Raw genomic sequence first — 27829 nt, forward strand, 5'->3', positions numbered from 1 at the left:
ATCCAGGCATGAACACAATCTTAGAATGATTTGTTGGCAAAGCTGAGAGGCAGATTCCATAACTTCCACTTAAAACCCAGAAGTGATGACACCGCCTTTTCCAACTGGGCTTCATTTTGCCCACTTTCTTTAAGCCACTGTACAAAGTCAGGTGTCATTGTGCTCTCTGCTCTCTTCCAGTCAAATTCATAAGACACATCATCTCTTATCACTCGCAGTTCTTGGAACTTCCTTGCATGCGCTAATAACAATACTGTTGTGCTTGACAGAGGAACATCAAAATGTATCCTTTGGAGTTTTAAACATTTCTTTGCAAAGCTTACCAAAGCAAATGGAAGTCTGGTATCTGAAGTTCGAGTTTGTTCATGTAGGAGATTTGTGTACTTAAAAACTTCCAGTGTATTCCAGTAATTGTTGGTAAAATGGTCCATCATTCCCTTTGTTAGACTGTTGGATATATCATTCAGTGATAGCTGTTTCAATGGTACTCGGGACGGAAACATAGTTTTCACAAGTATGATTCCATCAAATGTGATATTCACTTTCATGTCTGGTTTCAGTTTTAGAATCCTTTCCCAGTCATTATCATTAGGCTGGGAGATGTCAACATCAAACATTTCTTTTTCTTGGAAAATGTTTAGCTGTACCAAACTCTGCTTGGCTAAACCCAGAACAAGGGTCGAGTCAACATTACATTTCTGTAAACTCAGTTCTCTCAGATTAGGAAAATTAAGCAAACTGGACATTTGTCTTTCACTCATCGTCCAACTGATACTTGACAAATCTAAGGCTGTGACAAAGCTTGTCACACCCAGATTAATCAGCTGTAGCAACAGGAAGGGTTTGGGCTGAATCTCAGTCTCGCACGGGAGGAACAGGCTTACATTCTTCAAATCCTTACATGTCGTCAATATGGTCAGTGCTTCTTCCATGTCGCGGTTTGAAGTTGAATGTTGTCCATGACAAAAGCCATCACTACCTTGCTCCATGTGAAAACCACGCAGATGACGACAGTTTTCACCAACAAGTTTAAACATACTTGCATGTTCATTTGTCACTGAGTTGGTCTCCATGCAAGTCAAAGAACGAAATGTTCTAAAGAACTGTCCATATTCCTTGACACAGTTTTCTGCAGTCGTGGTGTAATCAGACTTTGTGACAGCGCTAGGTGCAAACTCAAAACAGGGCCATGCAGCAGACGTTCTAAGGTGATTCTCTATACAAGGAATGGCGCTTGTTAGAATAAGTTTATCTTCCCATTCAAGGTATGAAAGTACCTTAACAAGGACAACATCCGGTAGGTCTGTAATAAGCATGGTGCGCAAACAAGCTGATTGGTCTCAAGAATGTAAGTTTTCATAAAGCGCAAGCCTCTCCACTGACGAATGAGGCAGTGATGGAAGGACTTCAAGTTATAACAATGTGTATATCTAGTGGTAGACATTCAAACAAGTGCTCTTGGGTTACGTCCATCCCATAACGGCTCCTTTGCATTTACTTCATATCAAATAACTGGACAGTTATTAAAAAAAACAGACGTGACAACACTGTTCAACAAAAAGCCTCAAACAGAACTTCGCAGGAAAAGTGAAAATCCGGAAGTAGACACATCACAATCCTTGTACGGAAAACGTTCCACTTCATAACATAAACCGGCTTTCTACCTTGGTGAAATCTGCCACTTGCATTATTATTGGTATATTATTGAGTTATATTCTTTTGCAGTCATAATTTCCACTACATGGAAATAAAGAGAACGATAAATCTAACAGCGAAAATAATGTTGAACAAGGGGCGCATTTGATTGACGCCGTGTACGAACGGATCGGGGGTGGGAGCTAACAGAGTTGCGTCCCTTTCCATTTCGACACAACTGTGGACATGGATTAGACTTGGTCAAAGCAGAGACCATATATACCGATATATGGTCTCTGGTCAAAGTATAACGAATGTATTTTTCACTGAAGATTAGCCCTTATTCTGCGTGTAACGAAAGCATAATGGTGCCATTTTGGTAGCATTTATTTCTCGCTACTTCTAATTGTTCTCGTTACTTTGATTATTTTCATGTTATTTCAATTATTTTCTCAAAACAGAGACCATATACCGGTATATGGTCTCTGCTCAAAATAATTGAAATTATGAAAATATAATTGGTTGGTTTTAACCCGGGTCTTCACGGGTCTCTTAGTATTCTGTATTGAATGTGTTGCATAGGGCATTTTGAAGTAATTATTTTGTATTGAATACAACCATCTGAACGCAGTCTGTTTCAAATATTGGGTGTTCGAATACTTTTTAAATGAGCACATTACGTATAACTATACCTGTAGTCACTCATATATGTGTTGATTGATTGATCATTGCAAATCTTATAGGTTTTCGGGCAACTAGGCCCATTTACACCTTACCATAATAAAGGTTTGCTAACTTACTAGATTGCGTGAGTTGAGATTTAAAGTCATTAGGTACTAAGAATTGTCATAAAGTATAGCACAACTGCCACACGCTTTAATATAAGCAAGAATTACATTCTAAACTTCATGTCGAACGATATATTCCTAGACCACAATAGTCCAGCCAATGAGAGTTCAATGTGGAGAACTATACGCGACTCCACCACTGCCTTTCGTTGATTTACATATTTTGGAAATGTAGTAAATAATGGAGAAATTGTCTAGCTGACTACACACTGTACGATGTGCAGAAATGTCTTTATTAATAATATTAAGATATGCACCAAGACCACAAAGCCCAAGACGAAGTCTGTTTAAGAGAACCTCTTCTCTGTGATTGGTTCGTGATATTTTTAATTTAGTAATAAAAGGCTCGATAGGGAAGGTGATGCCCATCTCTGTGGTATCATTGTGTTTGTGGATGGATCTTACTGACAGTGCCTAATTCTGCAGGAGAAGGTAATAATGTCACATCTTGTTCTGAGTCACCAAAGTCTAATGCAGCCTTTGCCGATTTATCAGCCTTTTCATTTCTACGTACAACATGGACATCTACGCGTTGGTCAAGAATAGAAATACCTAAACAAATGCGCCCCGTGAACTACTTTCATGGTTAACGCACCGGTATTGTATTCTTACATCCATACACAACCAAGATGGGGGCTGGCGAGTATCCACCGGAGTACAATCCAAGAGTACATGGGCCTTATGTCCCTGGTCGCTTCTACGGGAAAAGTATGTTTACTGCAATATTACTGTATGTGTACATAATAATGCGTTTAAATGTGATCTTCTCGAATTTGTTGATGAAATTAAGTGCAGCACATGCAAGGTCATGCCGGTCGTCTTGTTTTGAGCCTAACCACATTCACCTTATAGCTAAACGTTGATGCATAGATGGAACTATTTGAGCGTATAAGCTGATTATCACGAATAAATTATTTGATATTCATGCTATTAACCATTTATCAGCGCATATGGTTTAGAAATGTACGTGAACCCCTTCTTTATATGTTGTCTAATGATGTTTGGAATCTAGAGACTAGACTAAGGAATGTTCCAAGTCTGTATGAATGAATGTCGGTAAGATCATTTCGTTGTCAACCGATCCCTCGTGGCATATGGTGAGAGGTAGCCTACCCTGTGTGTGAGCCTATGTACTCTGAGCGATTAGGCTCCGAGTAAATAGGCTCATTCATACACAATACCTCTGTGTGAGTCCATGTACCTAGGTTGGTTGACAACTTATAGTTTCCTACTGTGCACTAAGGGACTGTTGCAAAAAAATAATAGAAACAGTCATGCACTCATTTTCATACGTGGTGAAGGGGGCACGGGTGGCCCAGTCGTATATGGCGCCGCAGTTCGCTGTGCAGAGTTGCGTCCCTTGGCCACGCCAGAAACCTATGATCTTGAGCTCGAATCCCAGTTCGACCCAATTATGTTTCTAGATTTGTCAGCACCATACCTGTGCTCGTGGGTTTCACCGAAGTGGTAAACGTCTGAGACCTGCATCACTTCGGGCTTTCCTCCCACATTAAGTTGACACGCCGCAATATGACTGTAATACTGTTAAAAGCGGCATTAAACCCAACTCACTCACTCACCCATACGTGGTGAAATCTTCTCCTAGAACTCTTGAAATATATAATTAATGAGTGCACATGTTTAAGATCACTTACCCTTCATTGAGGAAGACACTAACCCTTCATCACATGTTTGCAGAGGATATACCTCTTGGGGATGTAAAGCTTGGAGAGGTTGGATCATGGATCTCCCGTCGCAGCTTCAGCCCACAAGGAATGTTTGCTGCCCTAAGCAGAGGTTGGTACAGTACCACTGGTATACTTTAGGGCTGGGACGGGTAACTCGGGTTCCTGAGTAGGACCCGGATACACACAGGACTACCCGGACCCGTGGTTAGTTACGTGATATATTGTTAAATGGCCAAAATTATCTAGAACTTAAGTGACTAATGTTCGCATCTCTTTCTGACTATGCATGCATTACTTCTGACTTTATATGTTTGAATAGAGATAAAACTTCAGTCAACATCAGTGAATGCCCGACCAGATCGTTCTATATGAGTATCTAAATACATTTTGCCAGGGCTACGATCAAACTATTCCCAATCGGACATTTGTACCTATCTCTTGAGACAAACAGCGGGGCCCCGGGTAGGGTCGGGTAATAGGGGGTTGGGTAAACGGGTAGTAAATGGGTAGTAAATTTGGATAGTCCCAGTCCTAGTAAGGAATGTTTGCTGCCTTAAGCAGAGGTTGGTATATTTCCACGGGTATATATAGAATAAAAAGGCAAATCACACAAACTCACCATGAACTTGCCTTGAAATGATGTTCGAAAATTAGTCATTAGAGATACAAAGTATTTCGGTCTTCCTATTACTGTATTGAAATTTCTTTTTTGTTATGATAACAGCCATGATATTAAGTATTTTAATGACTAAATCACACATTGATCACGTACGAGACGACTTAATGAATCATTCCTCATGGTGTCAATCACTGGATTGTATGGTCCAGACGTGTTTATTTATGGGTTGCCGCCTTTCAATGCAAATATTGATGATCAAGGACTTGATTCAAGGTATGGTTGCAGCCTGACATTTCCCTTAAGTGGAGGTTGTCAGTAGCATCCTACCATCAGATTGTCATGTCAGGGAATAGTACTTCACGGTCTGGTGTTACTATGACTGTATGGATCAAAGAATAAATTCTGTACTTGTACCCTTCTCAGCTGGCCTAGAAATAATCATATTGATAAAGTTTCAATATTTCTGAAATAGTGTTTTTTATATATAAGTGGAATCTGTCCAATTTAGACTCAGTTGGGACCTTTAAAAAAATTATGGTTTATGGCGAAGTCCGGATTACACAGTCTATTTGAGACACAAGTGATTTCAAGAGCAGCTTATGAAACTGTGCTTTGAACGCTGTAATAACTCATACAGTTATTGGCTGCATTACAGAGATGTAGTTGGGAGCTAAAATTCAATCTTCACGTTGCTCAATAGGGTGTTTGGATGAGATGGAGCATTATCTGTAAACAGAAGAATGTACTTTCTCTGTCTATGCATGTCTGTTCAAGTCATTCAGCAAATCAGACATTCAGTTTTATCCTAGCCTTCCAACTATTCGTCCACGTAACTGGGAGCAAATGATAATAACAAGCTGTGTTTACCACTCTTTATTGACGTGCTCATGACACTTGAGTTAATCTAATTAAGCTAGTTTCTCATGAACAAGTGAGTACTTGACAAAGTAGACAACGGTATAAGGATCTATACCTAAACATCGTCTTCACAGTAAATAAAGAAGTTGTAATCCATAAATTGTCTCTACTTTGAATTGTTTGATAGGCATTACTTAGAAGTTGACGGATGACAAAGTGTTACTTACTAGTATTACTGACCCGTGAAGATCGGGGGTAGAATAGGTAGGTCTTCATCAACCGATGCTTGCTGTAAAAAGCGACTTTGCTTGTCGTAAGAGGGGACAAACGGGATCAGGTGGTCAGGCTCGCGGACTTGGTTGATGAATGTCATCTTATCCCAATTGCCTAGATTGATGCTAATGATATCACTGGATTGTCTGGTCCAGACTTGATTATGTTCAAACCACCGTCATATAGCTGGAATATTGCTGATTGCGGCATTAAACAACAAACAATACTAGTTCTACTACATCGACCCCAGCACAAAAATGTCATTGTCTCAAGTTCATGTATTCCCCTTCCTCTTCAATACCAAACTTCAATTCAAAAGTGTTCTTGTCATTTGTGAAGCTACATTGAACCCCATCCTCAATACCAAACATGCTAAAGTATACATATCGTTTCTCCCTTCACTCCTAGATCTACTGATGGGAGGATTGATGGGGAGTTTGTTTCTTTTAATAGTTAGATGTTTTGTTAATTTTCATTTGGGGTGATTTTGACTGAAACAAGTATCAGTGATGTACATTTTAAGGGCAGACAAATGTGAACGTGTTGGAGAAGTGGTGCATTTTGATGATTAGACAGTTTAAAGGTTTTAAAGTTAAGAGCTGTTGTATCCATGACAATTAGAGAAAGATTGTTGGCCTGTTTTTATACTTTGCATGCTGCCAGTGGATATAGTAGTTGTTCCAATTCGTAAATTTAATCAAGGCAATGTTTAGGTATTAATATCAATGATTTTATCCTGATAGTGTTCCATATTTGTTGATTAGCTAACTGGCGCTGGGCTGAGAAGTACCTGCTTGTCAAGAGGGGTTCCGTGGCCCCATTGGTGCAAGTGTGTGTAGGGTTGTCTGTTTTCTACTACTTTCTACAGTACAGAGGCCACAGTGAGTATTGCATTTCTCACAATCGTCTTTCCATAGAAATATTGGGAATATATCTTTTTCTTGATGATGATATTGAGAATGTTCTGAAGAGAATGTCAGTCATCCTTGTTCATGCATCACTGCAAGTGTGAGATGTCAATTTGTGGAATTTAAGCAATTCCATGCATATTTGAAATATATTTTGATTTTATGCCTCCTTTTTTTCTTTAAAATTTTAAAATAACATGATTTAGTGTTAATTTTACACAGTGTATGCTAACAAATGTTATATTTTGGATAACACTTTCTTCGTAAAGTACAGATTTTAGCACTTCTTAGGGTTGAGTCCCATCCAGGATTCGAACCCCCACTGCCAGAGTGAGGCACCTATTCTTGTCTAGATCACATACTTTATGTAGCCCTCTGACGAGTGTAAATTGGCACGGCTCCCATGGCTGAAAGCTATGAACACATGAATGCCATTTAGAATGCGGTCAAATGTAACCAACCGCTAGTGTACACACAAGCCCACTCATCTGAAATTGATGATTAGCCCACGATGAGGACATAAATCTGCTTGAATATTTCATGATCTTAGTTTTAAAAATGTCCTTTGTTTCAGCAAATCACCGCCACACCAAGTACCATTAACTTCAAATGGCCCTAGCCCCATTGTGTGTTGAGAGGATATACTTGTAGCAGCCATGTTGGACAACAGTTCATTATTTCGGATGGCCTCAGTGTTATACAGTTGACCAAATGTAACTATAAAAAATAAATTTAAACTTTGATCTGATTTGTTTTCTTTTTTTCAATTCTTATAGAACTGGACCCGGTTGTATCAAAGCTCATTAACTAATGGCTACATCAAACCCTAATGATACATTAAATGCTTAATGCACCATTAATTAATGGCATCATTAAAATCGGTTGTATCAAACGTTTAACAGCATATCATTATCTAATGATGCCTTAATGTAAGTGTCTTCATTAACCTGTCATTAAATTCGGTGTTTCCCCTAAATATTTCCCATAATTCCTTGACGTAAACACGTACGCGTTACTTCCGGTCGTCTGTCAAAATGGCATCATATCCACCTAAACCTAGGAATAGAAACAAGAATTTCGACAGCTCCGAAATTCAGCTATTAGCCGAGTTGGTGGAGAAACACATCTCCATACTTAACAGTAAGTTGTGCAGCACCGTTACCCACGAAAGAAAGAAGGCTATTTGGGCAGAGATAACTTCCAAAGTTAGCGCTCTCGGTGTTTGTCATTAAGTAAAGTGTTAATGATTGAATATAAGAGGTGCATGCTTTAATTAATTAAAAGGTTCTTTTGGCAAGAATCGAACACGCAAAACTGTTCTCTTTAGTGTGCATGACACATTTAGTTTAAAGGGGAAGTGTACACGCAAAAAACACTTTGTCTTTTTCTAAACAAAACGCAATCTTAGAATTAGTTAGTATCTGTGTTTGAAAATATACACTCATTTTTTTTCTCAGTGAAAGTAGGAAGCTCACAATAGTGTGAAAGTGATATGCCGTTATGAGGCCTTCGTTTTACGAGCGAAATAGGCCTGAGTTATCCCCCTTAGATTATGACGTAATTGGTGCCAATTCAACTGGGTCCCTGTCTATTCTCAACGCAAAAGATATCAAGGACCAGTTTGCGGTAAAACAACATGGTCTACGACACACTCCGGGGCAGTGGTGACTCAGCATAACACAATTCTGGCTGGCATCTGAGATGCTAGAATCACAAAACTGTACCTACACCACGTGAAGCGGCTCTAACAAAGCATGATGACGTCATAATGTTTATCAATTGGCACCAATGACGTCATATTGCAAGGGACATAAGCCATGGTGTTTTTGTAATGGAAATAGAACACTTGGTAAATGTGAAAAATATAAATCGTTTTAGTGCAAAAAATATGTTAATTAAATATGATGTTTTTATATTTTTGTCTATGACACTTCTATGTTAACACTTTTAATGTGGAAAAAGTACAAGAAAAAAAGGTTCATTTCCGTGTGAACTTGCCCTTTAAGTCATTAGAGTAACTCCCCCTTATGAAATTGATCATGGCTGCCAATGCCAAGTTGAAAACGTATCTTTCAGTAGGCTGCATATATGACTTTACCAACACAGACCAGTGAGCTGACCCACGCAGAAGTGTGTATCATTCATTGTAAAGATTGCCGCTATAAATTTGCCCGTTGTGGCGCTATAATTATATGTTTATTTCAAACTAGCTGAGTTTCTAGTGACAACGTGTCAATTATCAAACTGTTACCTGTAGTTCAACACTAAGTGTGTGCGATCTTGTAGATTTGGGCTGTAATTCATCTCACAAGATCGCAGACATATCTGATGCTTGCCTTCCCAAAACAGTAGCGTGCCCTTACTTCTTATTCGCTCATGGATTGGAGGTGTTGAGTTCGTTTTCTGAAAACACGGACTTTCCTTGTGCGTCCTAAGTGTTCAAACAATATGTTCGCTGCCATGTTTGTTTTTAATGACACGCTAATGATGCCCCAGAACCTTCATTAAGTTAATGACGCGCTAATGACACCACAACATCATTAAAACGTTAGTACAACTGGATTTAATGATACATTAGTTAATGAAGGTTTAATGACATGTTAATGCATCATTAAAGTTTGATCCCCCTGGGTCCTGGTATTAGACCTCTTTAGTCAGGTTGTTTGTGTGTCATACTTCTCGAGTTATAAGTGATTTATTCTGCCTCTCAGAAATCCATGAGCAGCCTCTCTTGTCCGTGGCAGGGTATAAAGGATTTATTGATTTATTCTCCAGCTGAGAAATTTATTCCCCTCCAAGATGGGATACACAGTATTTTATTAAGATCAAATGGACCAATCAGATCTCATTATTCTGACATTGAGAGGGGGCACCACTGCAGTACTTTCCTGATGTGCATACATTCATAAAGAAATACTGAAAGTTATTACTAAAGCTCCAGAAACACAAACCCATTTATACTTAATATTAATGTGTTGCCATGGAAATGCAAAAATTAGTTTCTAAAAATTCTGATCAGCCAAGGGCACAGTTCAGAAGTTGCCTAATATGCATACAACATATCATGAGAAACAACAGTTTGAGTTTTGCGAGAGGAAGCAACATAGGACTGACAGAGTCAGTGTCGGATAAAGACCACTAGACACCAGCACGTCACATTGAATTTTATTGAGTCATTGAATAAAGATAAGAAAATATATTGCATTTTTATATAGGACCATACTTCACAAAATAAAGTTTCAGTATTGTTTACTTTGTCTTTGTTTACCTTGTCTACCTTGACAGAGTTGAAAATAGCAGCTTTGAACATGAAAGTCACATTATGTAAAGCTATTAAAATACTGCATAACTGGCTAAAATTGTGCAAATAGAAATATATTCACAAATTACACCAGACCATAATCACTTTATAGCCATCGTGTTCAACAAGCCCATGCTACCTGCGATTCAGGTTTATTCCCACCGGCCCATAGTACCACCACATCAAAGCCATGACAAGCATGTACGGTTGCAGGATGCCTTCTTCCAGTTGGCTTGGATGTTGTCCGGTTCTAACACTGAAGATGTCAGTAATATTAATAAAGTGTCCAACACTTCACACCTACCTTGAAAACACTTTTATGTTTAACTGTGAAGTCAATGGGCATTGTTGAATAGGGCTGTTACGATTCACTCGCGTATTTGGTGAATCAAACCATATCCATTCATGAATTGAATTTGTTATTCGTGGCCACTAGAATCGAATATTTATGAATATGCAATCATGTACATTTACATACCCTGTACCTAAAAATATCTATAAGAACATATTATTTGCATAGATTTCTCCAAAGACAACACTCTTATAATATATAATATGACAGTATTGTGGTCACTGGTCATTGTCATTTGAGCAGAAACTAGCACCTGGATAAGCTGAGTATATAAATGTATATTATATTAATAATTAACAAACCAAGTCAAATAATTATGTTGTTATTACTGTATTTCACTGAATATAACAATAATACATCAACTGTTGACTTCTTCTTGTATTCGTAAATTAATATACATATTCGTTACCCTATATTCGTGATATGAATTGTATTCGCCTCATAGTGTATTCGTTACAGCCCTATTGTTTGCCATGTATGTGAAGTCGGCTCAGATGATACATATTTGTACAAACTGGTAAAATGGTGCCCTGATTAACAAAATTGTAATTAACTTTATGACATCTTTTTCTACGATACTGCAGTGTAGAAGGTCATGACTTACAGTACCAGTGTTGACAGCAAGTACTATTCCTGTTATGGGGAAAAGGGGAAATTTTCAGAACATATTTGAACAAGTTCCTGCTTGTGAAGTGGCAGGTGACTATTTTGAACACTTTGATTACTATGTACATTTGTGAAACACAAAACATCAACAGCACATGGACAGCTATTTACACCAGTGTACAAGACAGTGAGGGACTGTAGGCAGGTTCATGTACAGTATATACATGCAGGTACATTGTAAGTTGTAGGAGACATGATACGATACGAAATATGTGCAAAAATATCTGAAACCCTGTTTGTTCGGACTGTATTATAATGCTTGAAATTGTGTGAATTAATCATTCTAACCATGACCAGACGTTACTGGTAGTGATTTCCTGGAAGGTGTTGTTTCGGTATTAACATATTAACTGTGTCCGGACAAACTAGGTTCCTCTGTATCATCAACAATTGGGGGTATTTTTCTTAAAACCCATCCACATTCATCCACAGTAAACTACGGTTGTAACGAACTCAAAGGAACACTAATTTTAGTTCATTATAACTGTAGTTCGTTATAAGCATTTCGACTGAATTTACTTACTGTAGGCGTCACATTTCAAATATTTTAGTCCAATCACTGTTTTACTGTTGTTAATTGAGGGTGTAAATTGATAACAAGGTGTCTGTACTTAATCCAGTTAATCACTTGCCTTAAGTTGTTAATTGCTGCTTTGATAGGCTGATTGGTGAGCAGTTTGTATCAACATAAACATTGTCGTTGACAGAGTACACACAAAGTGACTTTGCTATATCCGTTATTTCCTTATAAGCATGTTTGTTATTTTATATGATGAAATATACAGTTGGGACTGACAACACAGTTACATCCGCCAGTTCGTTATAAGCGAGTTAGTTATGAACGTAGTTTACTGTAGTAGCAAAGAGTAGCCGTCAAGTGCTTTGTTCCACAACTGGTGTAGTGCAATTACCTACAACTTCAGCTTGTACATGCTTGCTTGATGCACAGGTACACTCAAATAGTCACTCATGAAAATTGCAAGAACGGATTCATTATTAACATCAAATGCATTGTGATTTCCTTTGCCCGATGCTCACCAGAAATCACATCGATTTGCCACACTTATTCTATTATTCCTTGACAAACAATTTCCTGAAAGAGGTGTGGAGATGGAAAATGACACAAAATATTCATCTATGAAAAACAATTGAACTTATTAAATGAAATTATTCATATCTTTAGAAATTTGAAACAGCTAAAAGGTGAAATGATTATATCCACCATGAGAGAACGGAGGCTTTCTTGAATTTTTCTTGACTACTTTTCCAAATAATGGCATAAAATAAGTTGATGATATTGCTCCCATTTGCAACTATAACACTAAGACCTTTCATAGATCTTCACACACACGAGATGGACAAACTGAGCATATTTACATTACAAATATACACTGACTACAATGAAGATTCAGTAAGCTTACTTGTCATGAGAAGCATCACCATGGACGTAACAAACAGATCAGATCAACATCGACCCTTTCTAACAAACCATGAATCTCATACAACAAGTGCTCATACTTAAGACATGATACGAATAGATTGTGGTACAATACTGAAAACTGTTTAGCCAGAATCACAGGGTTGACACAAAAATCTCCCTTACCCATTAATAATTATAAATAGTACCCTTGCCAATTGATAATAGTAAACAAACTGCCCTTGCCCTGTAATTATACATACAATTTTATCTATGTTGATAAATATTCACTGAAAGAAAGCATTGCTCTGATGGCAAGAAAACAAGAATTGTACTATTTCTTATTCTATCGTTATCGCAAGAGGCAATGTCTGGAAATTGACAGTATTTGGTGGATGTCTTCCTTTGCCATACGATGAAACCTATTTGCAATATATATTTGTCTGCCTTGCATGAGCGGAGCAAAACTTTGCTAAGAGGACATGACCTAATCAAGGACTTAATTTCCAAAATATTTTTCAAAGATGGGTATGTTTTTGTCCTAAATATACGATGCCTCAATCATAACATGATTAATATTCAAACTTTGATGTCCCTGTTGTAACAAAACTACCCTTATTCAAACATCCCTATTAACCTATGTTTCTAAGTAAAACATCATTGGAATGTTTTGTATTGATAAATTGTGTTGACAAATTATGAAGATGGTTAGCAGGCATCATCATGTCATGTTACATACATTTGTAAGTGTCGTTAATCACTTCCAAGTACTTCAAAAACACCTTTCATAACACTGAAAAATACTGATGAAAACATTTTCCACTGACAACTGCACTGTTTACGGATCTGATCTTCTATTATTTGTTCATACGTCCCTGCATTAATAATTTTCTCAAAGATGTCACTCTGGTACTCAACTCAAGCCCTCATGGTATTCATTCTTTTGGAAGTTCTAACATCTAAGACCAAGAAGTAAATGGTTCCTGTTTCCTTAAGTTTTCATACTAGTAAATACCGACTTATGTCATAACAGAAGAAACACTGAGTACCTAGCAGTGACCTCTGGGATGAGAACATGCTGAGATCATGGGTATGACAATCTCTGTAAGTAGTATCAGCTGACAAGTGTTTGGTAAATCACTATCGTCTCTTGGACACCTTGTTGATGGCCACCAGTCTGTCGGCTAGCGCTTCATTCATCACTTCCCTCTTGTCCAATCTTCGACCATCAAGGGTTTCCACTTCTTTGAGAATTTTGTCCACAGACGGATCTACCTCTCGCTTGTTCCTCTTAAGGATCCCATCATTCACCAGACCCTGGTTAACAGGGACGTTCTGAGCATCTCCAACATTGTTCAGGTTCTGGACAGGCACGACCACATCGCCCTGTTGCCCAGCAACCTGCTTGACCTTGACCTTAGCCTGCTGTCCTTGTGACTGGATGTTCCCTGGTGCCTGCTGACCTTGACCTTGCTGGCCTTCTATGCCAAGGTTGTTTTGAGCCAGCTGTTGTCCCTGTAGCTGTTTACCTTGCAATGGCTGCTTTACAACTTGTTTTACACTTTGTTGGATGTTTTTAGCTGGCTGTAAAGCTGGTTGTTGTCCTGCTTGTCCACCCTGAACTGGTTGCTGTAAGCCTTGTCCACCCTGAACTGGTTGCTGTAAGCCTTGTCCACCCTGAACTGGTTGCTGTAAGCCTTGTCCACCCTGAACTGGTTGCTGTAAGCCTTGTCCACCCTGAACTGGTTGCTGTAAGCCTTGTCCACCCTGAACTGGTTGCTTTAAGCCTTGTCCTCCCTGAACTGGTTGCTGTAAGCCTTGTCCTCCCTGAACTGGTTGTTGTCCTGCTTGTCCACCTTGAACTGGTTGCTGTACTGCTTGTCCAACCTGAACTGGTTGCTGTACTGCTTGTCCACCCTGAACTGGCTGCTGTACTGCTTGTCCAACCTGAACTGGCTGCTGTACTGCTTGTCCACCCTGAACTGGTTGCTTTAAGCCTTGTCCACCCTGAACTGGTTGCTGTAAGCCTTGTCCACCCTGAACTGGTTGCTGTAAGCCTTGTCCACCCTGAACTGGTTGCTGTAAGCCTTGTCCACCCTGAACTGGTTGCTGTAAGCCTTGTACACCCTGAACTGGTTGCTGTAAGCCTTGTCCACCCTGAACTGGTTGCTGTAAGCCCTGTATTCCTTGTCCATCCGGAAATGGCTGTTGTGCACCCTGAGCAGGATTATTGACATCTTGTCCTTCCTGATCTGCACCATCAGTATCCTGAATCAAATCAAATAAAAGGTGACACTGTGGTGAAAAACATCCATTATTGTATTACCATTATGGCATTTCTATATGAAACATACAGGTATTAGGCTTAATTTACAGAACACACAATTCTAGGAAGAACCATATGCTGACACTCTCTAAGGATTCCCTTCATCCACCCTGATCTACATCTCCAGCTCCATGACCCACCTTGTGCTCCTTGTCCTTGTGCTCCTTGAGCTCCTGCAGGATCTGCTTCTGCTCCTTGATCAGTTCCTTCTGTTCCTCCTGCTGCTCCACCAGCCGCTCCAGCAACACCTGCTGCTTCTGCTCATTCTCCTCGATCTTCTTCTCCCTCTCCTTCAGCACCTCTTCCTTGACCTTGACCTTGACTTCCTCCCCCTTCTTCTCCACAGCAGCAGCAGCAGCAGCATCCTCCCCTCCTGCTGCTTTGACCTCCTGACTCAGGTCCTTCTCCCGGCCCATCTCCTTACCCTTGCCCTCAACCGGTCCATCCTTGTCAGGAACTTTAGCATCACCAAGGCCATCTTTTTTGGGCAGTTCCTCGGACTTCTTTTCCTTGGGCTTCTCTTCTTTCTGTGTACAGAGTGAGTGAGTTGGGTTCATGTCAAGTAATATCATGGTTTGTCATCTAAATGTAGGGGAGATGTGCCCAGTGTGACATGGGTTGTAACAAGCTCATGTGTTGAACTTACAGAACAAGGATTATAATCATAATCAAATCAAACATTGTATACAAAACCATGTCCGCCTTCTCTTGGCATGGCTTAGTGACACAACTCTGCACAACAAATTGCTTTAGAAACAGTACTAGGCAAAGTGACTCATCTTTGTAAATGCATCACACAATGTGGGCTCTTATTAGGAAAGGATGTCACAAAACCTGGCGAATAGTTTTCATAAAACTGCTGAGACTCTATACCCAATACAAACCCACCTTGTCAACACTTTCTATAGGAGCATCAGGTACCGGAGGCTCAACTCTTTTCTCATTCTTATTGTCAGCATCTAAAACAAGAACCACTGTACACTTTCACACACCTTCAATACATAATCATCTTGTGTATGTGAAACATTTTTTTGTATCAAAAAATAGTTTCAGTCATAGACATTTACAATCAATCATTAATCATAATCATCACTAACTAGAATTGCCTAGTCTCTAACTAGACTGTACGTACCCCCAGGCGGCAGGTCGACAGGCTTGTTCAGGACAGGGTTCTCCAGGTTGGCCGCAAGGTCCTCGGTCACTTTTGGGGCGACAGGATGGGTGTGGCCCTTGTCCTGGGTGTACAGCGTGGCGAAGGTGCTGACCAACAGGATTGTGATACCCAGCAGCATCACCAGCTGTAATGTAATCAACTCGGTTGTGCATTGAGCATGTCCCTCAGTGATGTGGATTTTATTATTATTATTATTATTATTAACATGGATAACATGGATCCAAAACACATATACATCACCTGCTGTAATATAATCCACTCATTCAACAGGGACATAATTTCATATATCACCTGCTGTAATATACTCATCTTTCCGAGGCAAGGGAGTTAACTGAGTAAAAGAGTAAAAAAACATTCCAGGATCGATCGTAGCGCCACTAGTGGCTATTACGAGTTATGTCCCTTCTAACCAATAACATTCCATCACTCATATAACTTGCATTTGGTTCAAAAGAAATGGCGGGCGCCCAGTCAAATTGATCTGATCGATAACTAAGATCTATATTGTAATAAAACATATCTTGCGCTGCGAAAAGCATCAAATCACTTGAGTACCTTGATTAAAACCTTGATTCGCAAAATATCCGTCAATGCCCAATTGGCGGTACACATGTTTTGCAAATCCTGCAGTCGACCCAAAGCTGGCCTTGAAATCCATGTAGTTTCATTACACGATTTTGATTGGACTATGCACAGACTCGTCAATTCAGCCAAAATGCAACTCCGGAATTCCAGCCTAGTTTGGCAAGGGTGGAAACTGACTTTCACAGACAGTTAACGCCCTTGCCTCGGGAAGGTGTAATATACTCAACTGGATCAACAGGACATAATCTCATATATCCCCAGCTGTTATACACTCCTTTTAAAGTAGATACAAAATAAATTCAGTAGTTAGTGAACAGTCTTGCTTGACATAAGTATATGGATCTATACCATAAGATCGCTATAACAGAATGATAAAGAAGTTGTTATCCATATTTGTTTGTCTGCTTTCTCATCTTTCAACTTCTAAGAAAGCAGCTGCCTCATACCTAACTAATTCTGTAACAACAAGACACGGTGACTACCTGCAGACACACACATGGCCAGTCTGACCGAGTACACACCTGTGCTATGTGTTTACCCTCGGCCTTGTTGGCCATGACGCGGACAAAGAAGAGAGCTGGGAAGATGTAGCAGATCAGTGTACCCATCGTGGCACCGTTCATCCCGAGGATAAACTCAACTGCAAGTACAAACACAGGCATTTACATCTTTGTATCTGAAAGTTACACAACTGAAAATATATCTCTTTCAGTCTCAGGCCCGGCTTGTGTTGCAGGGTGAATGGTCATGTTCAATTACAGTTTTCCTGTATGGGCATATATAGAAGAGCCTCGTTATGATCAGACAAAGAATCTTGAGTAACTGGTGCTGTCAAGCTACTTCATATGACTTATATCTAGTGTGAAAAAATATCTGACCATTGAGTAACTGGTGCTGTCAAGCTACTTCATATGACTTATATCTAGTGTGAAATAATATCTGACCATTGAGTAACTGGTGCTGTCAAGCTACTTCATATGACTTATATCTAGTGTGAAATAATATCTGACCATTGGGTAACTGGTGCTGTCAAGCTACTTCATATGACTCATATCTAGTGTGAAATAATATCTGACCATTGGGCACGAGAATGCCAGTGATCATGGAGCAGACGACGATGGTGACGGTGATGAACTTGAAATGGATTTCCGGCATGCGGTTCTCCTCCTGAATGTCTTCATAGGACTTCTGTTTCTGCTGCAACAAAACATTGATGTGTCTGTTCAGAACAGGATCACACTGAGGCACTGTGTGTGAGAGAGTGTGTGTGTCTGTCTGTTTGTCTGTCTGCTTTTTGTGTGTGTATGTGTGTTAGTGTATGAGAGTGTGTGTGTGTGTCTGTCCCATCCCCCTTCTCTCTCCAATCCCCCTTCTCTCACCCACCTCACCCCCCCCATCCCTCCACCAAAAAATAATAATTGATCAGTTCCTTACAGGATGAAATAGTGTAGATTATCTAGGTAGACATAGACCAGAGACCTACCATTATGACATGATCTGGTCTCATTTGAGAGTCAGTCTTTCTTGGTGGCCATCCACCATCCATCAAAGAGCTCAGAAGCAATAACCAGCAAATGCATCAAACTCCCTTTATCTCAGAAAATGAAATACTCTGTACCTGGGGGAAGAGCAGCGTGTAGAGGCTGGCTCTGCAGGGGAAGATGATGAGGGGGAAGGTGACGGCAATGGAGACCACAAACAGCAGCTTCATCATGTCTGCCGCAAATGTGGCAGGGAACAGAGTGATGATGTCACCGCTGATGTCTTTGTCGTAGAAGGCAATGTAACCAAAGAAACCAACCTGGAGATATAATAGTTATCCAATGATGTCACAATTTCAAGATAAGAAATGTATTGAAAAAAAATGCACTTGTTGATTAAGATTTTCAAATGATTACCCCACCAACCCTGAAATATTTTTACTAGAACATGACAAATAATACTCACTCTATCTTAACCAAGTAGCCATACAAACTGACAAGTGTTGGTATCAACTAAACCTAAATATTCGAGCCATGTAATTGTAACTATTGAATTAGAGTAGGTGATGCTTTAATATCCTACGATGAAATAACATGATTCATATGACATCTTTTGAGTATGACCTGTGAAGATCCGGGTTAGAATAGGTCTTCAGCAACCCATGCTTGCCGTTAAAGGTGACTATGCTTGTCGTAAGAGGCGACTAATGGAATCGGATGGTCAGGCTCGCTGACTTGGTTGATCCATGTCATCGTATCCCAGTTGCGTGGATCAATGCTCATGATGTCAACCACTGGATTGTCTGGTCCAGACTCAATTATTTACAGACTGCCATCACAGAGCTGGAATATTGCTGAGTGTGGTGTTAAACAACAAATAACCTAACCTAACTTGTGTATGTTTTTTTTATTGGCATAGGTTGTATTTTAAAGACAACATAAAGATGCCTGTTCCTACCAATAAATAGGCCACGGCACAGAGGTTGACAGCGCTGCTGGTGACACCATTGATGGATTTGAGTGTTGGCTCCGGCAGGGAGTCATACAGGAGGAACAGTTGACTGCAACAACCAGGAAACATGGTAACATTGTTGCACTTTGAAACACATAACACTAAATACTTAATAGTTGCACATGCAAATATACATGTCTGATCAAGTGGTAACATTGTTGCACTGTGAAACACATAACACTAAATACTTAATAGTTGCACATGCAAATATACATGTCTGATCAAGTGGTAACATTGTTGCACTTTGAAACACATAACACTAAATACTTAATAGTTACACATGCAAATATACATGTCTGATCAAGTGGTAACATTGTTGCACTGTGAAACACATAACACTAAATACTTCATAGTTGCACATGCAAATAAACATGACTGATCAAGTGGTAACATTGTTGCACTGTGAAACACATAACACTAAATACTTCATAGTTGCACATGCAAATATACATGTCTGATCAAGTGGTAACATTGTTGCACTGTGAAACACATAACACTAAATACTTAATAGTTGCACATGCAAATATACATGTCTGATCAAGTGGTAACATTGTTGCACTGTGAAACACATAACACTAAATACTTAATAGTTACACATGCAAATATACATGACTGATCAAGTGGTAACATTGTTGCACTTTGAAACACATAACACTAAATACTTAATAGTTACACATGCAAATAAACATGTCTGATCAAGTGGTAACATTGTTGCACTGTGAAACACATAACACTAAATACTTCATAGTTGCACATGCAAATATACATGTCTGATCAAGTGGTAACATTGTTGCACTTTGAAACACATAACACTAAATACTTCATAGTTGCACATGCAAATAAACATGACTGATCAAGTGGTAACATTGTTGCATTGTGCAGCATAAAACTTGCACCAGTGGTAACAATGTTGCACTGTACAACATAAAACTTGATCTAGTTGTAACATAGTTGCACTGTGCAACATACAACTTAATCTTTAGGCTCAACCAATGAAAAAGTTCTACTGGTCTACAGTAGACCAATAGAGGAATAAGATTGCATGCAATGTCTGACCCAGGGAAAGGTGTGAGGATGTTGTAAGGAAGGTAGGATCAGAGTAGTGAACGGGACAAGCTCCTCACAGCGCATTGTTCGTGGAGCTCTCCATACTATTGCTGTCACATGTCACAGCTCCCCACTCTACTAGGTAGCAACAACTATGCATGGAGCTGAACTCTGACTGGCCGTTATGTTTACATACAAATGCAGATTGTCATGACACCAAATATTCTTACCCCAGCTAAAATGTTTTGTTTGTTTGTCAATTTGAATTTCTATTTCCTTTCAACTATCATGTTATTAGTTTAGTGAGAATGCAAGTGTTAGTCCTCTATCTCGGGCCGATTTGCAATCTTGAACCAATCTGATTAAACAAAAGTAAATTATTCTTAGAAATAGTGACAGTAATAGTTTCCCGATTAACTAGAATAGCATTCTTAAAGACATACACAAAATTATAAATGTCACTACATATGTAGTTAGGGGTAAAATATTCAAGATTCTTGTAATGGCCGCTTGCATACTGGTGGCAGCGATGATACCAGGGCCCACTTGCACAAAGCGATCTTAGCGCTAAGATGATCGTAACTCCCATTCTTTAACATAGGCTTAAGATAGTCTTAGCGCTAAGATTGCTTTGTGCAAGTGGGTCCTGGAGGGTGACAAGAATATAAATGTCACTACATTTGGGTTAAAGGGAAAATATTCAAGATTCTTGTAATGGCTGTTTGCAGTGCACGCTGGTGGCAGCGATGATACCTGGAGGGTGACATAGGTGTTACTTGCAGGGAAGGAGCTAGTACGGGGAGATGTGTAGGGGTGATCCTCATGCTGACCAGATCACCAGACAGCATCTTCCCAAAGCAAGGGTGTTAATTGACTATATAAATAGCCACTGGTGGCAATACAATCGAGCCCAGAAACTCCAGCCTTGTTCGGCAAGGGTGGAAACTGGACTTTTACAGTCAGTTACCTCCCTTGCCTCGGGAAGATGCAGACACAGTTACTCACGTCTGACAGCCGAATGACAGAGAGAATATGGGTAGAGTCTGAAAAAGACCCTCTGGTCTCCAGAATGCCACCTTATGGTACCAGCTTCCTGTCCACAGGTTTGAACCCGATAATGTCAGCACCTGGGGAGAAATGATACAGTTAGTTGTCGAGGAGAAGTACTTACGTCTGACACCCGAAAGAGAAGGAGAATATTGGAAGAGTTTGGAAAAGTCCCTGGGGCCTCCAGAACCGCACTGAAGAATACCACTCTCCAGACCACAAGTTGGGTTTGGACAGGGTCAACACCTGCCAGGAAGAAACAGTAGGCGACATGCAACAAAAAAAAGACATCCATCAAAGCTGAAGACGGAAGTCACCCTTCACCATTAAACAATATTACATTGAAATATTTTCCGGCCACCATTCAAGGATAACTCTTCCCATGGGTGTAAATGTACATTTCATCGACACATGCAGAAGTTACAACATGTAAAGAGATGGAAACAGATGGTTGATACCCACCACTGATAAACTCGCCGACAAAAGAAACACAAATACCATACATGTTGGTTAATATATGAAGAATTATGCACATTCAAGAGACATTAGATTGGTGTTTAGCGTGTAAAGGAAAGCGTATGCAGCATATCGTTATAAGAACAAAGACTGTGGTAACACTTGACTCATCGTTAGTTTTGTCATTAATTGGTACACATCGGACACACCACTTCTTTACGTGCATACTTCTCTATATATTTCTATGGGTCTCGTTTCTTTTGGCGGTAAGTGCAAGCGCACGCACACACGCATGCACACACACACCATTGCCTGATAAAACAAGAACCTATCAACATTGATGGTTTCCTTGACAACCAATGAGTAAAGTGACACATTGTGACCATCTGATCCTCATGAGTCAGCTCATATCACAAGCAAATAGTAAAGTTGTTACCATGGTAACGACAGCCACCCTATAGCAACCATGTCCACTGGCAGAGTACACACAATTACAACACTGAGACTGTCAATAAGGTTACCAACTATAACTACTCACATAGAAGACAAAGACGGTGTAGAAGCAGATGCAGATGGTGCTGGCGTTGCTGACGCTGCGGAGGTCTTTGAGCAGTCCGAGAGGCAACCCCACGCACAGACACAGGAACACAATGAGGTATGTGCGCAGGTGGGGTGTGTTCTGGAACATCAACACAAAATAAATAATATCTGTTCAACTTATCCTTCCCACGTTTATGACTTTTTAATTGAGCCTTGCATGATTAAACAAACCCTGTACATCTGTCACTGATAAAGGAGGACTATGTTGGATGGTCCAGTACCCATGTCCATGTTGATATAAACTAATCAGGACCTGTTTAGACTTTAAATATGACATGTACCAAGCGGACAAATACATGCTTCTCAAGTTAACAGATAGACAAACTTTCCTTGACGGTATGACCTTGAAGTAGACATTAACCACTGACATTACCGAACAAGTCCACGGCCCTATAAAAGAGACATAGTTTATTTGATACCTCTGAGACGTCCATGCACTCAGAGGTTAAATTCCGACATAACTTTAAAGCACAACCATTTACATGGGGCTTCTTAATTAGCATGAAAATGGATTTGGTAACAGCTACCTACACCCTTGAACTGCTTTACGTGACACATCACCATCACGATCACCAAACTCTGAGTGTCACTGAACAAACTTCCTGTTTACATGTTTTGCTTGAAGTGAAAGTTTGGAGAGGATGTATGAATAATAATTACTACATGAAATGTTACCTACCTCCACCCCCAACACCTTGGACACAATGGCTGGCCCAAGGTCCCCAATGACCACGATCTGCGCAATGAGTGTCCCGATCTGCAGCCCTATCATGCTGTGGAGAGAAGCAGTCATGCATCACTGGTTTCAGAAACCTGACTTGTTTGTAACTGTTATCAGAGCCATTTGATGCACAGAAACAGACGCTACTTGAATGAAATCAGCGGAAATATGTACAAGGTCATTACACATATATAGCGATGTGCAAGTGTGTGTGCGGGTGTGTCGGCATGTACTAGTATGGATAAAAGCTGGTTTTATAGTGCTAGTGTAACCTTAGGTTCCGGGTACTTTACCCTTCTACCTATGGTCACTTGTCCTTATCAACTACTCCTTGGTTCTAGGGATGATGTAGCTCTCTTTCAAAATCACAAGTCTGATGGTTTGCTCCAGTCCTTTTTATTTATGATAGAGTTAATCATAAATACACACACAAGGTCCTCAGATATATTCTTGTTGTTGCCTGATATAGATACAACACATACCTAGATGATGGTTGAAGAGCCTGATGGTTTTTCTGATGAACGTTAACTCTACTTCTTTTCTGACTCGGGATCCCAAAACCTACAGAGAACCGTTCTGTTCAGCTGTATGCTCCCGACTCCCTGCACCACTCTCGGACAACTAACAAAATACTATCGATGATAATTTTAGCTCCTCCCTCCAAAATCACCTTTGACATCATGAGAAATGAGTCATAATGGTCATTCCCCAATTTCCATAGTAATTATTTTTATCATCAAGCCCTTCGGTCTAACCAATTTGATTACCTCTCTAGGGTCATTGGTCAACTCGGACATACTCATATAATCAAATACCCTCAAGTACTCTGCTAGACTGGAAAGATACTTAATCATGTTATTTTGACATTCCAATCAAGCAGTAGTATTCAGAAATATTTGATCACCACCAATCTAACGATTTTGTTCCATCCATCTATCTCCCTTCTAACATTTTCATTGCAAGACCGAATTCTACTAATCTCACACTAGTGACTAATAAAAGCAAAATCCATAATCACTTGCCCTGGGGGTTATGCCCTCACCCTGTTCAATCACTTCTCTCATATGCGTCTATATGTTACCCTAAAGCTTAGTTTAGTAAACTACATTTCAAGTAAATACTAAAAAAAAACTTTTTCCAAAATACCCTGGTTATACTAGCCCACTGAGATACCATGCCGCATTTTAACATGGATAACCACTCAGACACATGTACTCTGAGCCGACCAGGCCTTGTTTTATTGCCTTCATGCCAAACGTCAGGCAAGGAAACAAGAACCATGTTTAACGTCTCGTGGCATGACACACCCGGGGATCAAACCCCCGACCTTACACTCTCCAGGTATAAATTGTTTCTCAAGCATTACTTAGAAGTTGATGGATGACAAAGTAGACACAATTTATGGATAACAACTTCTTTATTTACTGTAAAGGCATATTAATTCTGATTATAGCTAAAATGGATAGAGTTATCATAAAACCGCCTACATGTTATCAGAAATGAGCGGGCTACTGTAACTTGATAATGCCCTCATATTGCTTGACAACGGGCCACGCCTGTTGCTAGGTGACGTCATAGAATAGGGATAGGTGACATCACGTTTAATAGTGACGTCATCTGGTTTGTTCTATGACATTTCCATATTTGTAAAAGTGGGTCAGTGACATTTGTGTTGATTGCAGTAAAAGTTCCAAAACCGGCAATGGTTTTTCTTTTTATTTGATAACAAATTCCATCCATTTTTTAGATATAATAACAGTAACACCATTTTTCAGGGCATTATCATTTACAGAAGCCTCCTTCGTTGGGCAGTTAATGGAAGACCTCGGGCTTCTGCAAATGGTAATGCCCTGAAAAATAGCGTTACCCTTATATTATCAGTCCAGGTGTGCTTTCTATCCACTGGACTAAGAGGACTTTCACATGTGTAAAGACAACATCAAGCCTCGTGAACCATTTGAGTGGAGTTCATCTAATTACAATATATTATTGTTATTATCATCATCATACTCTAACTGTCTGTTAGTGACACTTACCCGACTTCAATGACAAACTTGCCGGCAGCACCGAAAGTGTAGTATGCTGCAAGAAACATGTCACACTTAGTCATACTCCTACTGAGATATCATACTGACATCAAAACATGATTTCAGACCATCAAGCAGAACCTTGAAAAAATATTCAGGCTACAATCTCAACTATTACTCCAGTTACAAAACTGACTGACGGAATCAGCCATAGTGAATCACCCAGACAATCAAAGCTTAACTTTAACCTACACAATATTGATCAGAGAAAACAACATTGATTTCAAGCACATAAAAATAAAAAAATAAACATTTTCTGTTACCATGGTTACTGTATTTTTAACATTAATGTTTTTGTAAGAACTAGTTCCTACTGATAAAAATATGTTGCATAAAATATGACTCATCAAAAGAATGGATATAAGTATTTTTTTTGTTAAAATCCCATCAAATATGCAGGAATCAAGAGAAACCCTGCTCTGTTTGTTTGTTTGTTAGACATGGCAACCATGGAAACATTATTGTAAAACATTATTTTGTAAATCCCATTTCCCCAGACATTGTCCCCATACACAGGTAGTAACTACCAGTTGTTTGTTTGTTCTTCAGCAACATTCATGGCATTAATGAAGGCGTTCTGTAAATTATCATGTCTGGACCAGACAATCCAGTGATTGACATCATGAGCATCGATCCACGCAATTGGGATACAATGACATGCATCAACCAAATCAGCGAGCCTGATAACCCGACCCCTTTAGTCGCCTCCTACGACACGCATAGTCGCCTTTTACGGCAAGCATGGGTTGCCGAAGACCTATTCTACCACAGATCTTAATGGGTTTACTTCTTAAGACAAGCACAGGTTGCTGGGAATATATATTATCACCAGAAAATCTCCACAGTTATCACAGAAATTAAGTTGGTCAATAAGTAATAATACCTCAATATTATTATAAACATGTTATTTAAATGGCCTGATCTACAACAGTCTAGTCTACAACTGAGGTAAATCAGACTGCTGTGTTGCCAAGTTTAAAACATCTCAACATTCAGTTTGTGATTCAACCATACCTAGAAACTCATACGACCTCTTCCTGCTGACGGCTGCAGCCTTCATGAGAAGCTGACATGACACCAGGGTCAGCCAGGTACAGAAGAGCAGCAGAACAATACCAAGAACAATGCCACACTGAAAGGAACAAACGTCAAGGATTTACAGTGGGTGGGTACAGTTTTCCAATCTTACCAGGGTTTACAGAATCATTGAGGAGCTAATTTATGAGGGACTTTGCTCCACAGTCTCTGTAATTAGTGACACATGTGAAACTGAGACATTGTTTCTGTGTAACTGGGTAATTATTAAATGTAGGATTGATATACAACAAAAAGACAGCCCCAGTGGACTTTGAAAGACTGAAATGTAACTTGCTAGAACTGCCAATTTGACTGAACAAAGTCACCCTTAAACCACTATTGTTTAACAACAAGGCTACTGGGCTGCAGGTTTTAGAGAATAAAAGTTACCTCATGGGCGAGAAAGTGATATCACTGTCCCTGGGTAAGTAATTTACCCGGGCAAACTATTCAACATTAAGTTAGAAGGATAAAAAATTATCAGGTTTCGGGGATCAAGTCAGACTGACCTTCACCAAATGCGCAGAAATAAATGCTGTGCAGAATTACAATAATTTACATTCCTGTTACAGCTGATAGCAAGAATCACATAAATAATAAGATAGTAACGAAAGTGTTTACCTGTTTGAAGCAGAAGGGCATTGCTAGGACAGCCACCCCAATGATGCTGTTTCCTAGGTTGAGGATGTAAGGCCAGTTTCCTGAAGACATTTTGATATTGTGCTCTGAGGTGCCACCTTCTACATCAGTAATTTTGATTTCTTGAAAATATCACCCTAAAAGTAAAAACATAGAGAAGGTAAAATATTGAATACTGTGTCTCACAACGTGTAATATTGCATACATTAGCACCATCATTTCCTATTCGTGTTAAAAGGCAGGAGTGAATCTCATGAAGAGACCATTTTTTAGAAGTTTTATAAGAACTATTATAGATGAAGCACATGAACTTGGTGCAGAACTTCGCTTACAAGTCACATTTTCAAACACGATATTAAGATTTATAAACACTTGCAAACAAATGCCACATCATCGATATAAATATCATACAATCATTTATCATTTTCTACTTAGGCGTACTACTGTCTGTTAATAGAATTTCGAAATTGATCAAATTATTTCCTAGGATGTTCAAATGGTGCCATCGGCATGGCATGCCATCGGTTTGGCGTTTCTGGTCCGGTGTTTCTTATAGACTCGTGTAATTATTTCCTGTCATATTAATCATGGCAATAATTACACTTTGTACATGTGTTCTTTTCACATTCACAGTTTTCAATTAAATTAAAAGGTAAATCATACTTGCGACAAGTGTTGTTTATTAACGGGAGCGGGTAAACAAAAACAAATACGTGTCATGCTCCATCTTACATAAGGGAGATAATCCACAGTTTGTTTGTACTTCCGGTTTCATCTTATACCGTAAGTACCATAAAGAACCACAGGGCCACGGATAGCCATACCAAACTGACTGTACTGATTACATTAAAAAACATCTTTTTTTAATGTAATCAGTACAGTCAGTTTGGTATGGCTATCCGTGGCCCTGTGTAAAGAACAACCCAGTTACCGTATTCGACGTAATAAGCGCCCCGCTCTAATAAACGCCCACGGCGATATTTGCTAATATATTGGCTAGTGAACAATCCCA

The 27829-nt window shown here is 39.5% G+C and overlaps 3 protein-coding genes across 5 annotated transcripts; 1 reads left to right on the forward strand and 2 right to left on the reverse strand.

Annotated features, from left to right (window-relative positions):
* LOC139468717 (uncharacterized) lies at positions 1–1585 on the reverse strand. Its single transcript, XM_071250840.1, has one exon. It carries the CDS (start codon positions 1314–1316, stop codon positions 21–23), a length of 1296 nt encoding a protein of 431 aa, XP_071106941.1. The 5' UTR covers positions 1317–1585; the 3' UTR covers positions 1–20.
* A 1521-nt stretch (positions 1586–3106) lies between these two features.
* On the forward strand, positions 3107–7572 carry LOC139468810 (putative ATP synthase subunit f, mitochondrial). Its single transcript, XM_071250951.1, has 4 exons — positions 3107–3191; positions 4182–4280; positions 6686–6802; positions 7404–7572. Exons 1-4 carry the CDS (start codon positions 3113–3115, stop codon positions 7430–7432), a joined length of 324 nt encoding a protein of 107 aa, XP_071107052.1. The 5' UTR covers positions 3107–3112; the 3' UTR covers positions 7433–7572.
* A 2415-nt stretch (positions 7573–9987) lies between these two features.
* LOC139469478 (solute carrier family 38 member 10-like) lies at positions 9988–27564 on the reverse strand. 3 transcript variants are annotated; one of them, XM_071251661.1, is made up of 15 exons: positions 27481–27564; positions 26800–26954; positions 26116–26233; positions 25051–25096; positions 22973–23066; positions 22232–22372; positions 21196–21317; positions 19090–19192; positions 18269–18451; positions 17727–17847; positions 17172–17290; positions 16024–16189; positions 15780–15850; positions 15032–15418; positions 9988–14833 (listed from the first exon to the last, which is right to left on the reverse strand). In XM_071251661.1, the coding sequence occupies exons 2-15, from the start codon at positions 26887–26889 to the stop codon at positions 13706–13708; spliced, it is 2889 nt and encodes a 962-aa protein (XP_071107762.1). In that variant the 5' UTR covers positions 26890–26954; positions 27481–27564; the 3' UTR covers positions 9988–13705. The 3 variants fall into 3 exon arrangements, with proteins under 3 accessions (XP_071107762.1, XP_071107763.1, XP_071107761.1); XM_071251662.1 differs by lacking the exon at positions 21196–21317 and adding an exon at positions 21362–21483 and having other exon boundaries at positions 17727–17844; XM_071251660.1 differs by lacking the exon at positions 21196–21317 and adding an exon at positions 21362–21483.
* Between the last annotated feature and the right edge of the window lie 265 nt (positions 27565–27829).

This window comes from Haliotis cracherodii, unplaced genomic scaffold (assembly GCF_022045235.1).
Source record: "Haliotis cracherodii isolate W230 unplaced genomic scaffold, xgHalCrac1.p SCAF_2, whole genome shotgun sequence".
NCBI classification, from domain to species: Eukaryota; Metazoa; Mollusca; class Gastropoda; order Lepetellida; family Haliotidae; genus Haliotis; species Haliotis cracherodii.

What these genes read in the sequence shown, in the direction of transcription:
- LOC139468717 (XM_071250840.1), bottom strand. Translation starts at nt 1,316, where the DNA reads ATGCTTATTACAGACCTACCGGATGTTGTCCTTGTTAAGGTACTTTCA.
- LOC139468810 (XM_071250951.1), top strand. Translation starts at nt 3,113, where the DNA reads ATGGGGGCTGGCGAGTATCCACCGGAGTACAATCCAAGAGTACATGGG. An exon ending in TGGTCGCTTCTACGGGAAAA is followed by an intron (nt 3,192 to 4,181) that starts GTATGTTTACTG and finishes ACATGTTTGCAG; the next exon opens with AGGATATACCTCTTGGGGAT. An exon ending in TCTACAGTACAGAGGCCACA is followed by an intron (nt 6,803 to 7,403) that starts GTGAGTATTGCA and finishes CCTTTGTTTCAG; the next exon opens with CAAATCACCGCCACACCAAG.
- LOC139469478 (XM_071251661.1), bottom strand. Translation starts at nt 26,889, where the DNA reads ATGTCTTCAGGAAACTGGCCTTACATCCTCAACCTAGGAAACAGCATC. An exon ending in CCAAGGTGTTGGGGGTGGAG is followed by an intron (nt 22,373 to 22,972) that starts GTAGGTAACATT and finishes TTGATGTTCCAG; the next exon opens with AACACACCCCACCTGCGCAC. An exon ending in GTGCCGTGGCCTATTTATTG is followed by an intron (nt 18,452 to 19,089) that starts GTAGGAACAGGC and finishes TTATATCTCCAG; the next exon opens with GTTGGTTTCTTTGGTTACAT.